This window comes from Diadema setosum, chromosome 2, assembly GCF_964275005.1.
Source record: "Diadema setosum chromosome 2, eeDiaSeto1, whole genome shotgun sequence".
Taxonomy (NCBI): Eukaryota; Metazoa; Echinodermata; class Echinoidea; order Diadematoida; family Diadematidae; genus Diadema; species Diadema setosum.
The window spans coordinates 21,330,198-21,351,203 of NC_092686.1; the positions used below are offsets into that span (position 1 = coordinate 21,330,198).

The following is a 21,006-nucleotide window of genomic DNA, read 5'->3' on the forward strand; positions in this document are numbered from 1 at the left end:
TGAGCGTGTGACCCCCGGGTCTCTTGTTTTATGATAGAAATTGTGTGCAATACTCTATTGGTTTAATGCTTTTCATTGTTTTGAAAAAAAAATGGTGCTGTATGAATGTATGGCAACTTTGTGCCTATAAAATATGTAACCTGCAGGGACCATGGAACTTGGAAAAAATAGCTTGAGTGCCAGAAATAAGTCATTCTATCTATGTGAATTTCTGATAAAAAGGTCACTTTTGATTAAATACTTTTGGCACAGATATTGATAACAAATGTTTCTGTTGCTTGGCCCAGGACCTGGGAGATAAACAGCTATCATATCCACTTCCAAGGGCATTTACATGCTGAAAAATTAGACATTTAAAGAGGACATAAATTCGGACTGTTATTTGTTACGTATATTATGATGGGTGTGTGTGTGTGTGTATGTGTGTGTGTGTGTCCTCACACAGTCTACCCCATAGTGGGGGTACAGACACCAACTATTAGGGTGTATGCAGAAATATGAGCAAACAAAAATGTCCATAAACCCACCTCTCAATGTGTACATTGTACAGGTTGTGTGTGTGTCTGTGTCATATTGTTCGAGTAGGCCTATAAATGTGTATAAATGATAAATACTATGATTATGATGAATACCAATGACCTCTTTATACACTGTCTGTAGTCGTGCCCATAATGCAAAATTTGAGTAATTATTTTCAAATGGTTCTCAAGTTATTGAGGATTTAATGATCCAAGTATAGGGGATTTGGTGACCATTTTTAGAAATGGCCACAATGGCTGACCTTTGACCTTTTGAGTCAGGTGGCTCCTATTATCAAAATGTTTCTCATATTTCCAAGACCTGGAATATACTTGTCCCAAATGTTGCCCAGAACCAGAGAACCAGAGAGCTAGACCAAAGCCTCCAAGCCTCAATCGAGTCCAGGAAGAGGAAGCCTCTATCGTTCAACCTTTGACCTTCAGACCTCAATTTACATCCTCTATGGTCCTCATTCTGAATTCACACAAAAATGCACCTGGTATTTTTCATTACATTGCATTCTTTGTCGTTGATTTTGTGGAGGAACCCGATTTAACTCAATATCGAACAACTGGCATGAACTTATGACTTTTGACCTCTTGATACACAAACTTCTGAAATGTATTATGTGGTTGTCATGCCTACTCTTGCAAAATTTGAGTAATTATCTTCAATTTAATGATCCAATCAAGGGGATTTTGGCAGCCATTTTTAAAATGTCCTCCGCGGCTGACCTTCGACCTTTTTTGATGTTTGATACAAGTAAACCCTGTAATGTATAATCAAGTATTGGATTGGTGGTAATTCGTCAATACATTATGATAATGTTGTCTAATGGACAGAAAATATCATTCAGTCTACATTGGAATAGAATCGTAGCGAAACTGATTCAAGTGATTTATTTGTCTGGGGAATAAGCGATGTTACTGCTGCTATTATCATTATTTTATCATCATTATTATTATTATTATTATTATTATTATTATTATCATTATTGTTATTATTATTATTATTATCATTATCATTATTGTTATTATTATTATTATAATTATCATTATTATTATTATTATTATTATTATTATTATTATCATTATTATTATTATTATTATTATTATTATTATTATTATTATCATTATTAATATTATCATTATTATTATTAATATTATGTACAAACGAGGAGGAATTTGCCGGATCACCGATTTGAACGTTGACGAAAAGTGAAACTGCACGTACTCTTTTAAACGAGTAAGTCCAGTCGAATAGATTGATGAAACAGAATCTACATCGATATAACTGTGAAAGTTACAGCGTCACCATCGTCACAATCACATAATGCAACTTGACGTCGCCTCATCACGCGTCTCCCATCTACAACTGCCAAAATATCTTTGCTGAATTTGTGCTTGGACAATGACTTCAGGAAATGCAATCAGGAAAGAAACCATAAATCCTTAGCATCAAAAGTGATTACTATATAGTGTTGTATAAAAGAGGAAGAAAAGAAAACATACAACGTGGTGTATAGTTGCTATATGATTTACACTCCTAATATTGTCTCATACACTTGAAATGTTTTAACTTAAAGGAAACCAAATCCCAAAACAATGTGGATTGAGTGAAAGCAGCAACTAGAACACATTTGTGAAAGTTTGAGGAAAATTGAACAAACGATGCAAAAGTTATTAATGTTTAAAGTTTTGGTGTTGTAATGACTGGATAAGGAGACTATAAGAGTTCATAACGTCATGTGTGGACAACAATAATAAAAAGAAAATATAAAGAGAATTCAAAAAAGAATTTTTTTTTAATGAAAATTACACAGTCTATCAACTTGATACTGACATACGTTAAGGGTAGTAATGTTATTCCCCCTGCTTTCTGAAAGCGGTTAGTGAAGTGCTCTTTCATTACGCTGGAAAAGTGAAAGCATGTTGATTTTCTTTGTATTTTCTTCATATCGTTGTCCACACATGATGTCTTAAACTCAAGAGGTCTCCTTATCCAGTGGTTCCAACACCAAACTTTTAAAATAACAACTTTTGCATTGATTGTCCGATTTTCCTCAAACTTTCACTGATGTGCTTTACTAATGTTGCTGCTTTCACTCAATCCACATTTCTCTTTGAATTTTGGTTTCCTACCGGTCGAGAATTTCAAAGCGACGTCATCACTTCCTCTTCGATCATTGGATGAAACTTAGGTGATTGTACAAAATGAAGTGGACGAAAATACGAACAATTTCTGTATTTCCGAACCTTCTTTTTGTTTAATTATAAGAATGAGACTTTTGCTTTTACCCGTTACTTTTTGCTCGATCGGGCCCTTCAGATTGAGCTTCAATATTAGGCATTTTATATGAGTTCTTTCCGTAGTATGGAACTTCCAGCTGCAGCTAAAAACAATGATTCATTGTAAATTGGATGAAGGCATAAATTAAAATGACCTTTACTCAGTACTTCAAGTTAGGCTTTTGCTGCTTGTTGTTGTTGTTTTAGTTTGTGTTAACCATTTAGGCCTATAGCTTGGTTTGTGAAGGAAAATGGTGGAACTAAATTTGAATTCATTTTAGTTCATTCTATGAAACAGTTAAACTGTCTCTACGATGCACAGTGGTGCTTTTCAGGGCGGTATCACTATAATTGTGTCTTTAAAAAAGCTGATTGCTGAATAAGTTTATACCAAGCAGAGATATCCACATTAATTCATTTTCGTTTGTCCCATCATGAGTGAAAGCCATGCATCAAAATTAGTTTGTTATCATACGTATAGTGTATGGTAATACGTCAGGTAGACTGCCTAATTTCTTTCTGCGAATTTTGCACTTTAGATGCGTGACTTTGATATGCCAGACACGTGCTGATAAATCAACCAAACTAACACACAGGCACACGCAAAACATTAATGGGATTGTAATTGGTTGAGACCTAACTTCAGGTTTCTAACATTTTTTTTTTTGTGAGATAATGAGAAACCTCCTATGGAATATGAAAAAGCATGTAATTCCAAGAGCGATTCAACGTTTGATGAAATTGGTTTTGAAATGGCTGAGATATCGAAAACAGAGCAATTCTAATAAAAGGTTGGACCCATACTTTATTAGGATCGCTTTGTTTTACTTTGTTTTCGATGTCTCAGCCATTCCAAAACCGATTTTCATCGAATAAACTTTAAATAACACGTCTTAGAACGGTACATTTTGTATCATTTTTCATCAGTGGTTTCCTGGTATCTCGCAAAAAGGTAAAAGCCCAATCCTCATCTCCACCAGTACTACCATACCTTTAAAAATGATGACAGACGAATTTCGTGAATCAGTGGAATTGGATACACTAATTTAATTCGACTCACTCTACTCTGAGACTGCCCCTATTGAAACTGGGTTTAATGCTACGTGCATTTCCCATAAATTCATGCATCTATAACTTTTCGATCAACTCAAGCCATCTGCAGGGAGTAGGCCCTAATACACAAAACAAGTAGGCCTTGATAGAGTACATAAGATTTAATGATGCCATCATTCAAGTTCGAGCGAATTTGAATGATCAACGAGGTCAACATTCGAAAGACTATAGTTCCTTAGCTAACTAGTCCATGTAAAATTATAAATTAAGATTGTATTACTTACGTGTTTATTCATCCAAACCAGAGTGGATATCATTATGATAATTGTACTCATGCTTTGTTGAAAATTACGTGATTGAAAGTTCCTTTTGATGTACTCATGTAAACGTTATGTATATTACTTTGTATTACTTTATATGGAAATAAAATAATTTGAATTGAATTTAATTTGATTATATTTTCATCAGCATTCTTTTTCATAATTTTCTCACATTTATGGGTGTAAAAAACGCGTTCAAACTGATATTGCACGAATATTCAAAATCGCGAAAAGGCAAACATGTACATGTACAGCTTTTGGGCAGTGCTTTTCGTTACTGCTTATGTTCTTTGAAGCGACTCATCTGTTTGAACAACTAGTAGGCCAAACACTTTTAATACAAACTCAATGAACTTTGGAATGGGACATTTGACTTGATATACACTAAAGTTTCTCATTCCTCGACAAACCGTCATCTGAAGCAACAACTTTTCATACGCATACATCCTGATAAACATTTTACTCACGACTTTTGGCGGTTGCTCGAGGATGATGATTATTATCCTTGATATGAATATGAAAGGCAGAACTGTACGGTAGCTGAAACATTTGACAACAATCAAGCCCTGATATAACTGTGGATATACTCTATGAAAACAACAACAACAAAAAAAAAAAAAAAAAAAAAAGTTCTACGCGGTACTCCTGGATCGAGCAATGTACAATAGATACGGCCTATACGAGGAAGGTAAAAAATCGTCCACTATTTACCGGGGTTGGCGTCCAAAATGTATACATACTGAATCCGATGGATGCCGACGGTATATGAGAGATAATTATGCTCATTCCGTAAGTGTTACATCCATGAATAAAGTGAAACAGGAAGAAAGATAGGGCTGAAGAGATATACAAATATGATTGAAATTAACTGATTAAATACTTGGAAATAAAAGATGAAATAATGATGAAATTATGATCAAATCATTACTAACAATGAAAATGGGAATTTAACGGGCATAAATGCGGTATGAAACATACAAAAAGCTTCTTTATGTTGATTGAATTTGAATGCTTAAAATTCAAAGTTACGTTCCTATAATGAAAATGAAATTGTACTTGGGACGAAATTGAACGTTTTATTATCCACCTGGCGCGAAATTAAATGCCACTTTGGAATGATTAAAACGAATGAATTTCCTTCTAAATTGAATGAAATAGAATCGAAAAGGAATGACATGCAACGAATTTGAATGATCAAATAATTAAAATGAACTGTGAGAGCAGAGCGTTGACGAAAATAGCATGAATATGTACGCCTTCTCGTTAATTCGAATGTAAATCTGATGAATTTGGGTGGAAAAACTTATTTACCACTCGTATGCCATGGCGCCATGTGCCAGAAGTAAGCAAGAGCTATGCATTTTTTTCATGAAGAGCGCCCCCTTTCACAACGCTTTACAATCTTTTACGTGGCAACCTGTGAAGTGTTGTACACACCCATTTTTTTTTTTTTTTTTTTTACTCGCATTGCACTCAGAGAAAGATTTCTGTGATTGTACCCTTTCGATGACGAAATGTTATTTTATGTCACCAACATTTGCCAATATAGAAAATCAACGTTTATTATTTAAGAAGCTTAGACCACCTGCGATCTGAATTTGAACAGGACTCTCGTGTAAAACAGGTTCACTTGTGTGAATGGACTTGGATCTATTCATACATGAATTCATATATCAATTCATATATTCATAGACTAATATTTTTTTAATTAAATCAATAGACTGAAAACACAATGTTATACAACTTGTAATGATCTGCGGCAGCTAGTGAATCGGTAGACCGAATGGTAATGGTGATGGTAAAATAATAAGGATTTTTTCCCGACATAATTAATCCTCCCACCGCATTATTTTTCATCTTTGTCTTTCTTTTTCTCTCATTTATCATATTCTTCATTTACTTCTTCATTTCAACATTTAATGTTGAAATAACGATTGTCTAAAAAATAACTTCCGTAGATCTTTAGCATCTGTTGCAACAGTGTTGTACAAAAAACATAAAGTACGGTAGTAGTTGAGAAAAATGCCAGAACTAGTCCATGTCGTCACTTCCCTACTAACCAATGAAAGCCACAGATCTCTGCGCTATTTTTAGTCTCAGACACCCTGCGCGTATAAATATACGATGTTGAGCCGTACTCGTGAAGAGAAGCGAAGACCTAAGGCGAGCGTTGTGCTGCAGTACTGTAACGGAGAGCTTGTTCGAATACATTTTCATGAGATCTTACCGTCAGGAAGTGTTTTACATCATTCAAGGCAGACTATCAAAGCTCTGTTTATCGGATCGTCGAGTGCCACTTACGTTAGAAGTAACTCTTTGGACTATATCAAGGAGAGTAAACAGAAGCCGGGATCAGAGTCTACTAAAACTTCTCCGCTAAAAGTTCTTTTTCATGCCATGCGCATTGCAGCTGCAACTTTTTGGTGAGTAGACCAGTCTGGCCTCAGTAAAATATGAGTAGAATTCTAATATAGATTCTAATATTCAACGTAAAGATTATGATAATGTCGTGTAATTTAGTGTCTCTGAGACCTATGGCATTCAATACCGAAGACTGTGATAGACTGTTTTAGACTTGGAATACGAGAAAGAACTCTGATCCAGAGACGAGTTATTGAACGTGTTATCATTCATGTTTCCCTGGCTGTCCTATACGCCATGTGAAGACAGGTGCACGCACGGTCTCAGCAGAGCAGGGATACTGCACTGGGCATCCAGTTGGCCCGGCACCGACCGACAGGTCCTGCAACCATACCGCTTTTCTACACCGGGAATTGCTGACAGCTGGCCGACTGTCCTCCTGCTCATCTGCTTTTTTTTTTCTTTTCTTTTTTCAAATCAAAATATCTCATATCTGGGGGGGTGTTTCATCAACGAGTTCGTCGGAGGTTTTCACCGACGAATTTGCTATCAGCCAATCAGACGCAAGGATTTACACTGACAACTGTTAAAAGCTAATGAAATCCTTGGTCTGATTGGCTGATAGCAAATTTGTCGGTGAAATCTCCGACGAACTCGTTGATGAAACGCCCCCCTCGGTTGCAGTGCAGTGTTGACCGAAAGATTGGTCTGTATCTGCAGTCGTCGGGGATATGTTCTGCGGAGACTGCAGAGACTCCAACTCTCCCGTTTTCGACGGGAGATCTCCCGCCGAAAACCCATTTTTGCAAAATCTCCCGTTCTCCCGTTTGAGATGTAATTTCTCCCGCCCTGGCTCTTTATCTCCCGTTGGAAGGGATTTCTTACTTATTTCTATCGTATGTTGAAAAAATAAGCCTTAGATAGCACAAGAGAGCATCTAGAACCCTAGGAACTTCGCGCTTCGCACACATCAAGTTGGAGTCTCCCGTTTGCTAGGGGTTTCAGGCGGGAGAATCTCCAGATCAGAAGGTGCTTTGGGTTGGAGTCTCTGAAACTGTGTCTGGCTTCACACGGTTCCCCTCCGGAGGAGAGTGATGAACGTCAAAAAAATGAAAGACTCCGCCAGACAGACGGATCTTTCTGTCTAGTTGCTGTGGTGACATGGAAGGCAAATGTGCGCAAATGAGTGAAATTCTTATGCAAATCTCTCTCTCTCTCTCTCTCTCTCTCTCTCTTCCTCTCGCTCTTTCATGCTCTAAACCATGACTCTACTAGTAAATTTACTAGTATAGTAGCTAGGTACAGAAGTCTGCCAACCCAGAAAGCCTATCCTTTATTTTAGATCAGAATGTTGATTCAGAATGTTAGTAAACAATAACTTTTATAACTCGGCATTTTCATAACAAAGAGTAAAAAAAAAAAAAAAAAACCCTCACATCTTATTCTGGACATATCTGTTGTCACATCAACAGGTCTACATCAATAATGCATTACGTAATGCCTCCTTTCCAAATGCCAAGTCCCAATCAATCACTCTTGAGCCTTCTTTCTACAGGAGTGTTTGGAAGGTCACCGCAATCTTTGCCCCCAAAACATGACACATGATTGGAGTTCAGTTATGTCCACACAATAGTTTCATTGCTAAATTGTGGTGAAACATGCTTGAAAACACCTCCGGATCGTCATGTGAAACATGTTTGTAATTATACAAAAAAGTTTCAAATCACCCTTCATTTTTCCACTTTGCATTCACACCGTAATTTTGCTTAATTTGAAACACAATTCTTGTCTGCTTGTTTACAATCATGTTTCAAAATCAATTAAGCAATCTCGGTACATGTGAATGCTCTTGGTATGCAGTGCATGCTGCAAGTAAACTGAGCCAGGATTTCGGATTGGTATGACATCATAATTAAGAATATTAAAACTAAATATATGTGTATGCTATTGAAATGATTTTCAGAGTATAAAAAAAAAAAGACAAAGAAGGCATTAAAGTTTGTGGTAATTTGTTAAAGGTATGGTACACTAGGTTTGTAATGCTTTCAATATGTACATTTGTAGGGCCTATACATAACTTCCCCTCTAGCCTATCCGACATCACCTGAAAGGTCATCTTTACTTCAAACTTGTCATCTCTGGATGTCAATACTGAAACTGGGTTATTGACATTCAGTTTGTACCCTCACCAAGCATGTTTAATTATTTCAAATGAAATTGTTGTAGTTTTGCTGCATTGTTCTGATAGGAGAGGAGCACTGCTGTCATAATCACATTTTGATTCTCGAATTTATTTCTCCTTTGTTCAGGGCGAGACTTTACTGAAACTCCAAAACAGGAAAACATGGCTGCAATTAGGAAAAAGCTGGTCATCGTCGGTGATGGTGCTTGTGGAAAGACCTGCCTCCTCATAGTATTTAGCAAAGACCAGTTCCCAGAAGTCTACGTCCCCACAGTATTTGAGAACTACGTAGCAGATATCGAAGTAGATGGAAAACAGGTGAGTTACATGTATTCAACTGCAAATTTAGCTCAGGTTACATGTACTCCCAAAACAGTGGTGATGCGGGTGCTGGGTAATTGACTTTCAATGGCTAAACCTACAATTCAAGGGGGTGTTTCATCAATTTAGTCAGTGCTGACAAGTTGTCAGTGTCTGACAATTTCAGCAAAATCTTTGGTTCTGATTGGCTGAGATGCTCTGGTCACTGACTGTTACTATGGTTATTGTCAGCGCTGACTAACTTGATGAAACACCCCCCAGATTTGTCTGACCTCTGCAATGAATTTTGTGTGAACACTCTAACTGGTATACGGGTAAACATATTATTGCTTGTCCTGTTATGCTTGCAAGTCAGTTGTCATGTTTCATGAATTTCTACACAGTATGCTCCTTTTCACAAAATCATTAAAAAAATCTACAAGAAAATATGAAATACTTTAGGTTGCCAGTGAGTTTAATGTGCGAGTATTTTAAAACTTGTGAAACAAGACATGAAAGTACATGGGAGCGGGTTCGTGTGACTAAAATGTTGTTATGCTAGCTCTGTTATTGTTTTGCATTTTGCTCATAGTATGTGCATCATTTAATGGTGCATATTTCTGACATGCAGATTTTACTTAATTTTACTTATTTTTTTTTTCATGTTAATGACAGAAATTATAGTTTACAGATGACCTGCATCTTATCTGATATTTTTCATTTTAATACTCTTTCAGACAATATGGGGAATTACATCTAGTAGCTAAGAAAAAAGAACCCAAACAACACTAAAAAGTTAAGTCCATGGAAGGAGAGAGGTGTGTGTTGTATTGTGGTCACATACCATGCATTGTTTGCATATTCGAAGTGGGTGGAGGTCTCCATGAGAGAGGCTGGGGATCAACGTCCATATGTTTACCTGGCTACTGATATACAACTTGTAGAGCTTTAGTCATGCCTGACATGTGACACAATATTGTATCTTTGTTTTCCTGGCCCAGCTCTCATCATTTCTCTCTATGTAGACTGTTTCTAGACTGCAAGATACAAATTATAAACCATGTATGCTGTCAATTCTGTTTGATATAAGATTGACTGGCCTGTGATATAAGATTACCGTACATTAACAAGAATATGACATTTGCAACACACAAGTTGCTAAAGAATTCTGCTGTGTTGTGCTCTGGCACAGAGTTCAGATATCCAGTAAAACTGCCAGCAAAGTTCTGTTAGAAAAACCAAAAAACCAAAAATGATTTATCCATTTTGTGTAAGATTGTAACATATACATACTATTTTTCCAGATATGATAACAAGACACAATGGTATCAGAGATGGGTAAAATGTTCTCTGTGCCCAGGGTATGTGTTTTATGTCTATTAGTTTGATGTTTTATGAATGTAGGCATCACTCATTTTCTGACAATACAGTATGTTTGTGGTAGATGCACATTCTGTTTCGAATCATCTGGATTGGCTGTGAGTGACCAATATGGCTCCATATGGGCACACGATGGTCTTTTCAAGTTGATGGTATTTTAATAGACACATGAATTTATAATAGGAGTCTGTTCTGTAATGACCGTGTTATGGGATTACCATTAGCAATCTAGATACTTTTTTGATAAATATCTAGCAACATTTCTAAACACAGCTAAAATACAATATTGAGCTAATATAATTGTTTGATATGTGCGCAGTTGTTTGTTTTTTTAATTCAAAGAAAACCAATTCATATTTCATCATAGATTGTCATGGAAAGTGTTATGATAAACCTCAAAATGTTAAGTAAGTTCACTCTACTACCATGGCTGTGTCTGTAGTTACATATGTATACAATATAGCAGTAATATATCAGCAATACATATGGTACATCGTACATTGTTTCCTTGTTTTCTAAGTGATCAAATTACTATGCAAAGCACACAGAATTGCTTGCACATGCGCTTTTTAATATCATCTGACCATACATTGTAGCATTGATTCCTGTCCTGTTTTGGCCAAGGATTCACTGTATGCAACATTTATGTAAGCAAGAGTGCCGTACACTGCATTTCCTCAGCTCACACACTTCACTAAGGGCAGATCTATATTAGGGTGTGGCTTGGTTGTCACACAAGCAAACAAGCTAAACTTGACCTATATTCAGTGGAGCAATCCATCAGTATCAGATGAGTACAAAGCTTACAGATGGGAGTTTCTGTTTGAAATCACAAGCTCTACTTGATTTAGTTATTTTAAGTATTTTCCTTTGAAAATATGTTTAAAGTGTATACTATTCTAGCATTTGAACAAGATCATGCAGGTAAATAAAATAGACGCTCATAGTGAACCTCCTCCCTTTTTTATATTTCAAATTACTTGTCGCAGGAATCAATATATTCATGCAACCTTGAAGAAGAATATAAATAATAATAATAAAATAATAGTGAGACTCTTATAAAGCTCACATTTCTACCTAAAAAAAGATACTCAAGGCATCAATGGATCACATTGAGTCTCCTACAGTTGAGACTATGCCTAGTCTTGGGCCAAGCCCATTGATAATCTGGCTTGGCAATCAGGGACAAGATTAATAGGGCAGATTGTAATGGAGACAGAAAGGGGAACGCCCAGAAAGGCTGCGAGGGTCATGCACTAGTGTACAGAAGCCCCCAGATCATGAAAAGCCTGTAGGCCCTATGCACAATCAGGAACAAGAAGTGATATCAGGGAGGTGGTCCACCTCCCTGGTGATATCATTGGATTTGCAGTTACTGTTGGTAAGTGTTACAGACACAAATTGTACATCAATCCAAGATACATTTTTAAGACCAAGAGAAAATTTTAGTTACCCAAAGCCTAGCCCATCACAGTCTATACCCATATCTACAATGGTACATAATGTATGTCAGTATTTTTTTTTTTTGAAATAGCTGATCATACCATCCACTAAAGCATCGATACGCTGGAGCTACAAGCTGTTACTTCTTTTAACTTAACTTTCACAATATTCATGTAGTGAATGTTGATGAAATGGTACGCTGTATACATTACTGCAGTACAAAGTCCAGATATATTCACCATATTCAGTTAATGTGATCTGGAGGAAGTATATGTATTAAAGGGAAATGTACTGTGGAAGATACTGTCCTTTTATGGGGAGAGGTAATTAGTAATAGGGCACCAGCGAAACTATGAGCAAATCTGGCAAATATAGCAAAAATGTTATACTCGTTTGAATGTTGACAAGTCATATGTAATTATAGCTTTAGTTAGTAATAGTTCTTCAGGGTCATGCTAATATTGTTTGTATCATAACTTGCACTCATTTCAAATCGTCTAGAAGATACAATGTCTGATTAACTCTTTGTAAGAGATCAACAAATTACGGGTAGTCATACATCCTTCCAACAGAGGGAATGTTAAATTCTCTCTCAACATCAATGGCATAATGGGGTCCATTTGCTCCAGATTTAGCTCATGTTATTTTAGATAATTTTGTTTCTTAATAACCTTTCATCTGATGTAAACAATGAACAAAAAAAAAGAAAAAAAGGAAGAGGAGGATCTTTACCCATTGTGTATGATGACAGTGACACAATAGCTTGAGGCAGTAGATAGCTGAATGAAAACTGTTTGTGAATTTATCTCATAGACTGAATAGAATGAAGGCTGGCTGCACATAAAATAGAAATTCAAACCTGTGAAACACAGTAAAAATGATCCTCCTGACTGTTGCATGCTAGTCACAATTTGTCACAATTTATCCTTCATATGCAATTAGATCTATATCATGCCTGTATGGTATGACTTATGATTTCAGATACAGTGTAGGTTCTACGAGTAATAAGCGTGGGGAGTAAAATGTGCAATTCATACCAAGGGCACTGATAAGGTCAACTATGAATCACAAGCCACTCAGCCCAAAAGGATTAAATCGATGGTGTCAATGGGCCCCTGGGGTAGACAGGCTGTGTATTATTTTGCTGAGGGCGGTGGCCAGGGAAACACAATGCCACCAGAGCACAATGAGCAGATCAAATAATGTAGTATGCTGTGGGTGTATTATACTGGCCCCAGACTATGAATGCCTTATGGATTAGCTCATGGGATGGTGGGAAGACAGTGTTCCGCCCATGGCAGCCTATCTGTAGGTACGGTACAGGCTTCTGCTGGTCAATAGGGGGAAGCCATTTTAGCGTTGGTGGAAAATGCGACAAGAAAACCTTAATGACATAAATTGTTTGTACTTTAAATTTCAAATCAAGGGTCAAATACCAACTCCTCCCTTTTCCTGCCAGTGATCTTGGGGGAAAAAAAAAAATGTATCGGATTACATGAAAGAAGTTGATAACATCCACCCACATGCACAATACCAGCATCTTTAAACTCTTGAGTTCGTATAAATGGACCACATCCAAGTTGATCCTGGGACTGAGGGAGGCATCTCTGAAATGTACTATATCTTCCTAGAGTCCCTATGTTTTGATATGTGCCTAATGTCATGATATAGTACAATAGACAGGCAGTTCAGTATTTATCGCAGACCAGTACATGTAACACATTATATGCTGCATGCAATTTTTTTTTTCATGATTGGTATGAATTATAATGGGATGCAATTTATGATACATATGTCATTCATTGATTGTGTACACTATACATCAATATGCATGTACATGTACTGTATCTTCATGCTGACTATTTGTAGTGAGATTATTGGCTTTTTATTAGGGTCACATACATTGTATATATATGTAGAGTTGAATTGAATGCCAGTCACTGATCATAGAGACTTGATGGCCAGTAGAGCTCAAAGACTTGCTCGGTAAATATGAGCTTGTTTGTGTGAGGGTAGGATGTTATTAAAGAAATCCTCTGGTTTGGTTAATTAATCATGTGTGTATGTGGGAGGGGGTGTTAAAATGCACCTTTCCTGAAAGTATAGGCGTGGAATAAATTGCATTAGAAAGTTTTGTCCTATTAGAAAAACCAGGTGCTGACTAAAGTTGACAAAGAAGTTCTCTCATATGCGCATTTGCACCCAATTTATCCTTTCTGTGGTATATACACTGTGGCCCTCCCATTGGCAACATCACAATTTTTTTAGCCAGATTAGTTCATATGCCAGCATGCATTTCATAAGCATGTGGTGCACAAATTGTACGCTACCTTCTTACTTATTTTCGGGAAAAAAGCAATCATCTTTCCGTGCAAGCTACACACCTCTCTCCAGACACATGCAGACAAGGCAAAGAGGAGAGAAGGAAATGGTTGGGCTTGGGTCGTCAATCACCATTTCCTTATTCTCAGAAGACCCAGTTCCTGTTTCAACAGTGTTGCCAGCCAACAGACAATGTGCCCTTGATGCTGAGGAGCATGAACGCATCTTGGCCTAGTGTCTCTTGTATATATCCGTATTGATTTAGATAATGTAGAGAAACTTGGAAGGGGAAAGTTGATTGTTCACATTCAAGAAGGTATCTTTAGAATGTAATGAATAAAACATGAGGTTAGAGTTTGTGCTGTGTATGTGTGCAAAAAAAGAGTGTTTAAAATGACAGTTTATCACTTGGTCATTTTATGTAATATGTGTATGGGCGGGACTCATCCGATATGCAGTCATGATGAATAATTCATTCAGGCGTATGTGTTTGCAACAGCCTTCAGGTCATTTAACCCGTTGAGGACGGACTGATTTTGCTACAACACGCATTTCCCATAGACCCCTGCCTGTGTATACTCTGGACTCGTCCTCAACGGGTTAAAATTTGTTTTCTCCGTGGACTACAGTTGTGCAAAGTGGAACTATAGCAAGTGTTGAAAGATTTCCTATCTGAGAATGCCACCTATATGCATGACACACAATGATTGAGACCCTGCACTGTTGCACTGTATGGGGACTATGTACTGTTTCTTTCTCAAATGTTCAAACTCTGTCCTCCGTGACAGTACATGGAAAAACACACAAGGTTGTTTGATTTGTCTTATTGACACAGAAGTATTGTATTCTAGGGCGTCATCCCTGTGGCAGATCTTTGTACAAGTCATATGGAAGTTTACTAATATCTGACAAAGGTCTTGGCATCAGTCAAACAGATGATTCAAAGTTCAATAGGTTTGACTAACTGAAGCCAGTGAGCTCAATGTGAGAAAAGCTCTGCTCTACCTTGTATTATGAGGTGATATGAAGCAAATGAATCAAGATGAAAGATTATGCACAAAATAACTTTTTCAAATTCCAATCTCTCTTTTTTTTCCATTTTCTGTTGTCCTCTGAATTTATTGAATTTGAAAGGTAGAAAGTAAAAAACCCCAGATTTAATATTTGCCTTGATATTCAGAACACTGATGTTTAGTGTTTAACAGAGTTGACAAAGTGAACAAATGAAATACTATCATGAGTACATGTGCTAGTGAGCTTTGTCAAGGCATAATGTACAGTAATAGCATGCTGGAAAAAATACAGAATTGTATAGGATCCTGGTCTAGCAGTCTGAAATTAGATACATAAGAATTTAGTTTCTCTAATAGTTTTCTGTACACTGTAGTTTTAACATTACTGTGTAATTGGCTCATAGCATTTATTGCATCGCTGTCTCCTTTTTTTTTCTCTTCCAGGTTGAACTAGCGCTGTGGGATACCGCAGGACAAGAAGACTACGACAGATTGAGGCCACTCTCTTACCCTGACACTGATGTCATTCTCATGTGCTTTGCTATCGACAACCCAGACAGTTTGGAAAACATCCCAGAAAAGTGGACACCTGAGGTGAGTTTTGTAGGGACGGACATATTGACTGCCTGCAGTCAGGGAGGTGAGGTCTCCCTGCTACAGTGTAGTTGTGCTAGCTGTGAGATGGTTGCTTTAGCAGCTGCTATTGGACCCATTTACTTCATTGTAACGTGCCAAGCTACTGTATATACGTCATGTAGTTCACGGGGATTTTATTATCGGGAATTCCTGAGTCTCATGCTATTCGCAACTTCAGTAACTCAAGAAAATATTAATTCTGATCCCGACATGAATGTGACGTGCACACATACATTTCCATGTTGATTATTGTAATCCAAGACTACAAATTTAACAACTCGTGTATTCATTGGAAAGTCCTGATTCATGAAAAATGAGACTCGCTAGTAAAAATACATGTGGTATATATACAGCATTTCATTGGCACTTGATGGTCAATCTGCAAAATGTAACCGTCATGTACAGTGAGACAACCCACAACAGGACATGATAGTGCCACAGTCCCTCATGAATGCCAACATGATACAAAATGGACTCGAGACAGCAGATTCCCTGACATTCGGCCAATCTGTTATGAATGAAGAAAGCAGGCTAATAGATGTACCAATGGGTGGATAACATGGATAGGTTTAACAGTGAATGGCTAGACATTAAAATGTATTGTTTTCCCTCGTTTGTCATGTTTTCAGGTTAAGCACTTTTGCCCCAATGTGCCGGTGATCCTTGTGGGCAACAAGAAGGACCTACGCAACGATGAGGCCACGAGGATTGAACTCCAGCGCACCAAGCAGAGCCCAGTCACACACGATGAGGGACAGCAGATGTCCGACAAGATTGGTGCCTTCAAGTACATGGAGTGCTCAGCCAAGGTCAATGATGGGGTGCGCGAAGTCTTCGAAATGGCCACGAGGGCAGCGTTGCAAAGCAGGAAGAAACCGGGACGCAGATTCAGGAAGTGCTCATTTTTGTAGTGAAGCATGAAGACACTCTCTCCATTTCTGAAGGACATCTCTCTTTCTCAGAGGGAAAGACAGAGAGAGGAAAAAAAGAACAATTGAACTTCATGTAAGAAAAACAAAGGACTCTCTTTCAAAGAGCAATTTTATCATTTTTATCCCCCAACAATTTCCTCGTGAACATCCAGTGAATTAAAGAATGGCATATCAGTGGAAATCAATAGAGGTACGGAACATGCTGCTGGATGAGAAGAGATAATGTAGGGAAAAAAAAAAAAAGAGTAGATGATGAGGATGATGATGTTTCCTTCATATCATCCTGTGACGGCCTCTGGGTACTGAAGATGTTGCTGCCACCATCCTGCCACAAAGTCAGCCCAGTGACAAAAAGGAATGTGCGAGTCATGCCAGCAAGGCACCCAGCAACCAGTCCATAGGATGTCGTTCAATCTTGGTTTGGCATCCAAAGAGTTGAGCATTTCATTTAATATGTCTTCTTCACCATTGTTGTACCTTTTGCTGTTAATATATGGATGTCCGTGATTTGGCCGTGGTGAAGAAACCAAGTTGATAAACACCAAGCTTGCTTGTGCCAAAGCTAGGAGTGACAATGAAATGTAAGGGGAGAATGTTTTCCAGCTGTAAGCAATATTCACTATTCCATAAACCTGTAAAATCTACCGTATATCATGCCTAGAATTGTTTTTTGTATGTCAGGACTGTACATTTCTGAATGTGTTGATTTTGTTTGCTGACTTGCTGTTTATGTGACGCTGATGTGCCTTCTACAGGACAAGCGGAAAGTGCTTGCTGTGCCTTTCATGAGTCCAAGCAAAATTCTTTATAAAGCATATTGGATTGTAGCATGCATTGGAATAGATTATGCAACACTAATGAGGTTCAGGGAAGTAATACCCATATAAGAGCTTTCTATTTACTATGCCGTTTGTTACAGTGAGAGTGACACATTTAATAGTGGCGATCAGCGATCTGTGCATGTCTCTCTGTGTGTGATTTCATTCACATGTTTCATAAGGGCTTTCCAGGGATTGCATGTTATCTATTTATGGAGGAGTTGTACTATTGTATGGTTACTGACTGTTACACATGACACATGGAACCCTTGTTGATGGCTACTTTGTCTTTCGCAAAGGAGACTGTATGTCAAAATGCCAAACATAACAAATTTCACCAGCTGTTGTATAAATGTGAACTCAGCCTACACACTATAAAGCAAATGGAACTGTGAGTGAATGGTCGTTCTGCTTTATCCATTTCTTTTTGTTTTATTGGCACAACCATGCATAATTTCCAATGCGCTGAGTTAAAATGTATCAGGGGCAGTCTTTCAAAAATTATTCACCATTTATTTATTTATTTATTTATTTATTTATTTATTTTTTTGTGTGTAAGCCATTCTGCTTCTCATAAACACAGATTATAAATCTTGTAACTTACACATTTTTATACGAGTTATTTGTATCCAATTATATAAGTAATGTGAAACTGTATCAGCACTACTGCACATGCATTATAGGACAACAATATGCAGAAATGCTATTGATTTGGTTTCGTCTGACAAAAAAGCATTGATAGGTCCATGGACAGAACTGTTAAAATACTCAGCATTTGTGAAGAATAGGCTTCATCCAATTGATTAACAGTGATTTTATTCTTTTCTATTTTTGTCCTTGTGCCTGTTATGTAGTTTTGAGCCTGATGTGTGAAGTGCAATCAATGGTCTCCTGGTTTTAGGCATCTGCTGTGGAGCCCATTCGCATTAAGGTGGTTCATATTTGATTTTGAGTAGAAGTGAATGCTTAGATATGTTCCTTTGTGAAAGACTGAAGTGTTATGAAACTCAAAACACATGCATGTGACATGAAACATTGGAATCAATGCAGCGTGTAAAATTTTTCATTGAAATAAGCAGTACCTTCCTCACATAAATTTCATTTCCACATAAATTAGGGCAAATGCAAAGATGGAATAGTAATTGACAGTATTGTAATGGAAGGGGTTTTGACACTTGCTGTAGTACATGTAGGCACACCGTTTCTACTTATTGATGTATGCAGCATTTGTGCTATGCCTGAGTGTTTTGTGGTATTCAAGAGCGATCTTATGTTTGTTTTGTACTTATTGCACTTCTTCAGAGCAGGGATATTGCTTTCATACCTAATGCCAAAATCTGCATTTCTTTTTATTTTTCTTTTTTACTTGTGTAAAGATCTGCATTTTGCCTTTTGCTGCTCTTCAACATTCTTCCAGTTTTATCTCATTTTAAGATATTGATTATGTAAGTATCTGTACATATTATAAATGTATGTATGTATGTACCTCTGAAATTTGTAAGGTATATACATCTTACTGTTGAAATTGAATGGTAGTGCTTAAAAGGAATAAAATAAGCATTGGGATGGTGAACAAGAAAAAAGAAAAGAGAGCAAGATTTCATTCTTTCTGATTGTGATATTGTCAGTGTGTAGAAGGTGAATGAAGTGGAAATCCTGATTTGACTTACAGTGAATAAGAAAATTCCATTAATGACATGGAGGATAAAGGAAAGGTATTGGAGAGAGGAGAGAAGAAAAATAGAGAGGGAGAGATAGAAGGAAGAGACTGAGTGGAGATAGAGCAGTAAAGAAAGAGTGTGTATGTGTGTACGAGTGTATGTGTGTATGTGTGTGTTCTTTGTGTGCAATTGTATGCATTTGTAAACACATTTCAAAGTTGGCCAGCCCAAAATCACACATATTAACAATGGACATCCTCTGTAGCCAGAACAGGTGCTACAAGCTGCGGAACGCATGGGAGGGCACCTCGGCAAAAATGGGTTCATACATTGTACCGTATGTCCCCAAAAAATTACAACGGTACCCTCCGCAACGATAACTTGAAAAATGGTGAATCAATCCAAACACAATTTCAGGGTATGAAACTATAACTCATTGCCCACATCTTACAGAAAACCCCATTCAGTTTGCTTCAGTGGTCAAAGAGAAATGAGGATTTTTGTAGAGCATGTCAGGAATCCCTTCCCTCCAAGTTCTGTCCATTGTGTTCAGTTCCAAGAGCAAGTGCTCAACTTGGAAGAATCGGACTCGTGACATGCTTTACAACAATCCACATTTCTCTGTGACAGCTTAAAGAGACTGTCAAGTTCTGGTTGAGGTGGGGATACATGTTTTGAACATTCCGAAGTGAGATAATGAGAAACCTCTGATGAAATATGAAAGAGCATGTAATTTTAAGAAGGATTCAACGTTTATTTGATGAAAATTGGTTTTCAAATGGCTGAGATATAAAAAAAAAAGTGATAATAATAAAAGGCGACAGGCCACACCTTTTATTAGGATCTCTTTGTTTCACCTTGTTTTTGGATATCTCAGCCATTTCAAAACCGATTTTTATCAAACTTTTGATACCCTTTAGAATTACATGCTCTTTGACACCTCATAGAGTGGTTTCTGAATATCTCGCAGAACGTTAAAAGCTAAATCCTCACCTCAACCAGAACTGTACACACCTTTTAACCAAATTGAACGGGGTTTTCTGCAAAATAGAGCTACGATGTAATGTTACATTTTAAGATCTCGAAGAAGTTGGAGTTTTACTCTGGCCTAGCCCAGAATATCATGTACTTTTTTTTTTTGAATAAAATCAAATTGTGCATCACACTTTCATTCTCATTGAATTCCCCGATAATCTCACATGAACGTCTGGCCAGTTTGCATTTTCAGGTTCATATTAATCCAATGTTTTTATACTTACAGCAGGACTCGACAGTAACTTTTTTTCCCTCTGGTGGCCCATTCAGGACCTTAGAACCTTAAGGTTTTAAATTTTGGTGGCTGGGAAAAGAAATTTATTGGCCTGAAGTAAGAGAAAATAAAACAATCCATTTTGAATATTAGTTGCTGGATCGGGCCACCAAAATATAACTTTTCTGGAATTTTGATGGCCTGACACAAGTTTTCAGTTGCCCATCATGGCTACTGGGTCGCCACTAATAAAACATGCATTCCCCCAAATGTGAGTGGTGCATTCACAACACACATAATTATATACACTCCCCACACATTATGAACACACTCACATGCTGCACATGACACATGTGGATGTATGTATGCTCACATACACACATGCACATTAAACATACTCCATTTTCACAGTTGCTCATTACCATCCATAAGATTGCCCAACCTCAGATCAGATACCTATACTGTAAAACCAGAAATGTTCGTGTGCATTTCAATTTCGTGAGAGCCAAGATTTGCAAATCAAAGAAAA

General features: G+C 37.3%; 1 protein-coding gene across 1 annotated transcript; it reads left to right on the forward strand.

Moving 5' to 3' along the window:
* Nucleotides 1–6,340: 6,340 nt before the first annotated feature.
* On the forward strand, nucleotides 6,341–19,139 carry LOC140246230 (rho-related GTP-binding protein RhoA-B-like). The gene is made up of 4 exons (XM_072325685.1): nucleotides 6,341–6,603; nucleotides 8,851–9,041; nucleotides 15,626–15,775; nucleotides 16,447–19,139. The coding sequence occupies exons 1-4, from the start codon at nucleotides 6,573–6,575 to the stop codon at nucleotides 16,726–16,728; spliced, it is 654 nt and encodes a 217-aa protein (XP_072181786.1). The 5' UTR covers nucleotides 6,341–6,572; the 3' UTR covers nucleotides 16,729–19,139.
* Nucleotides 19,140–21,006: the final 1,867 nt, after the last annotated feature.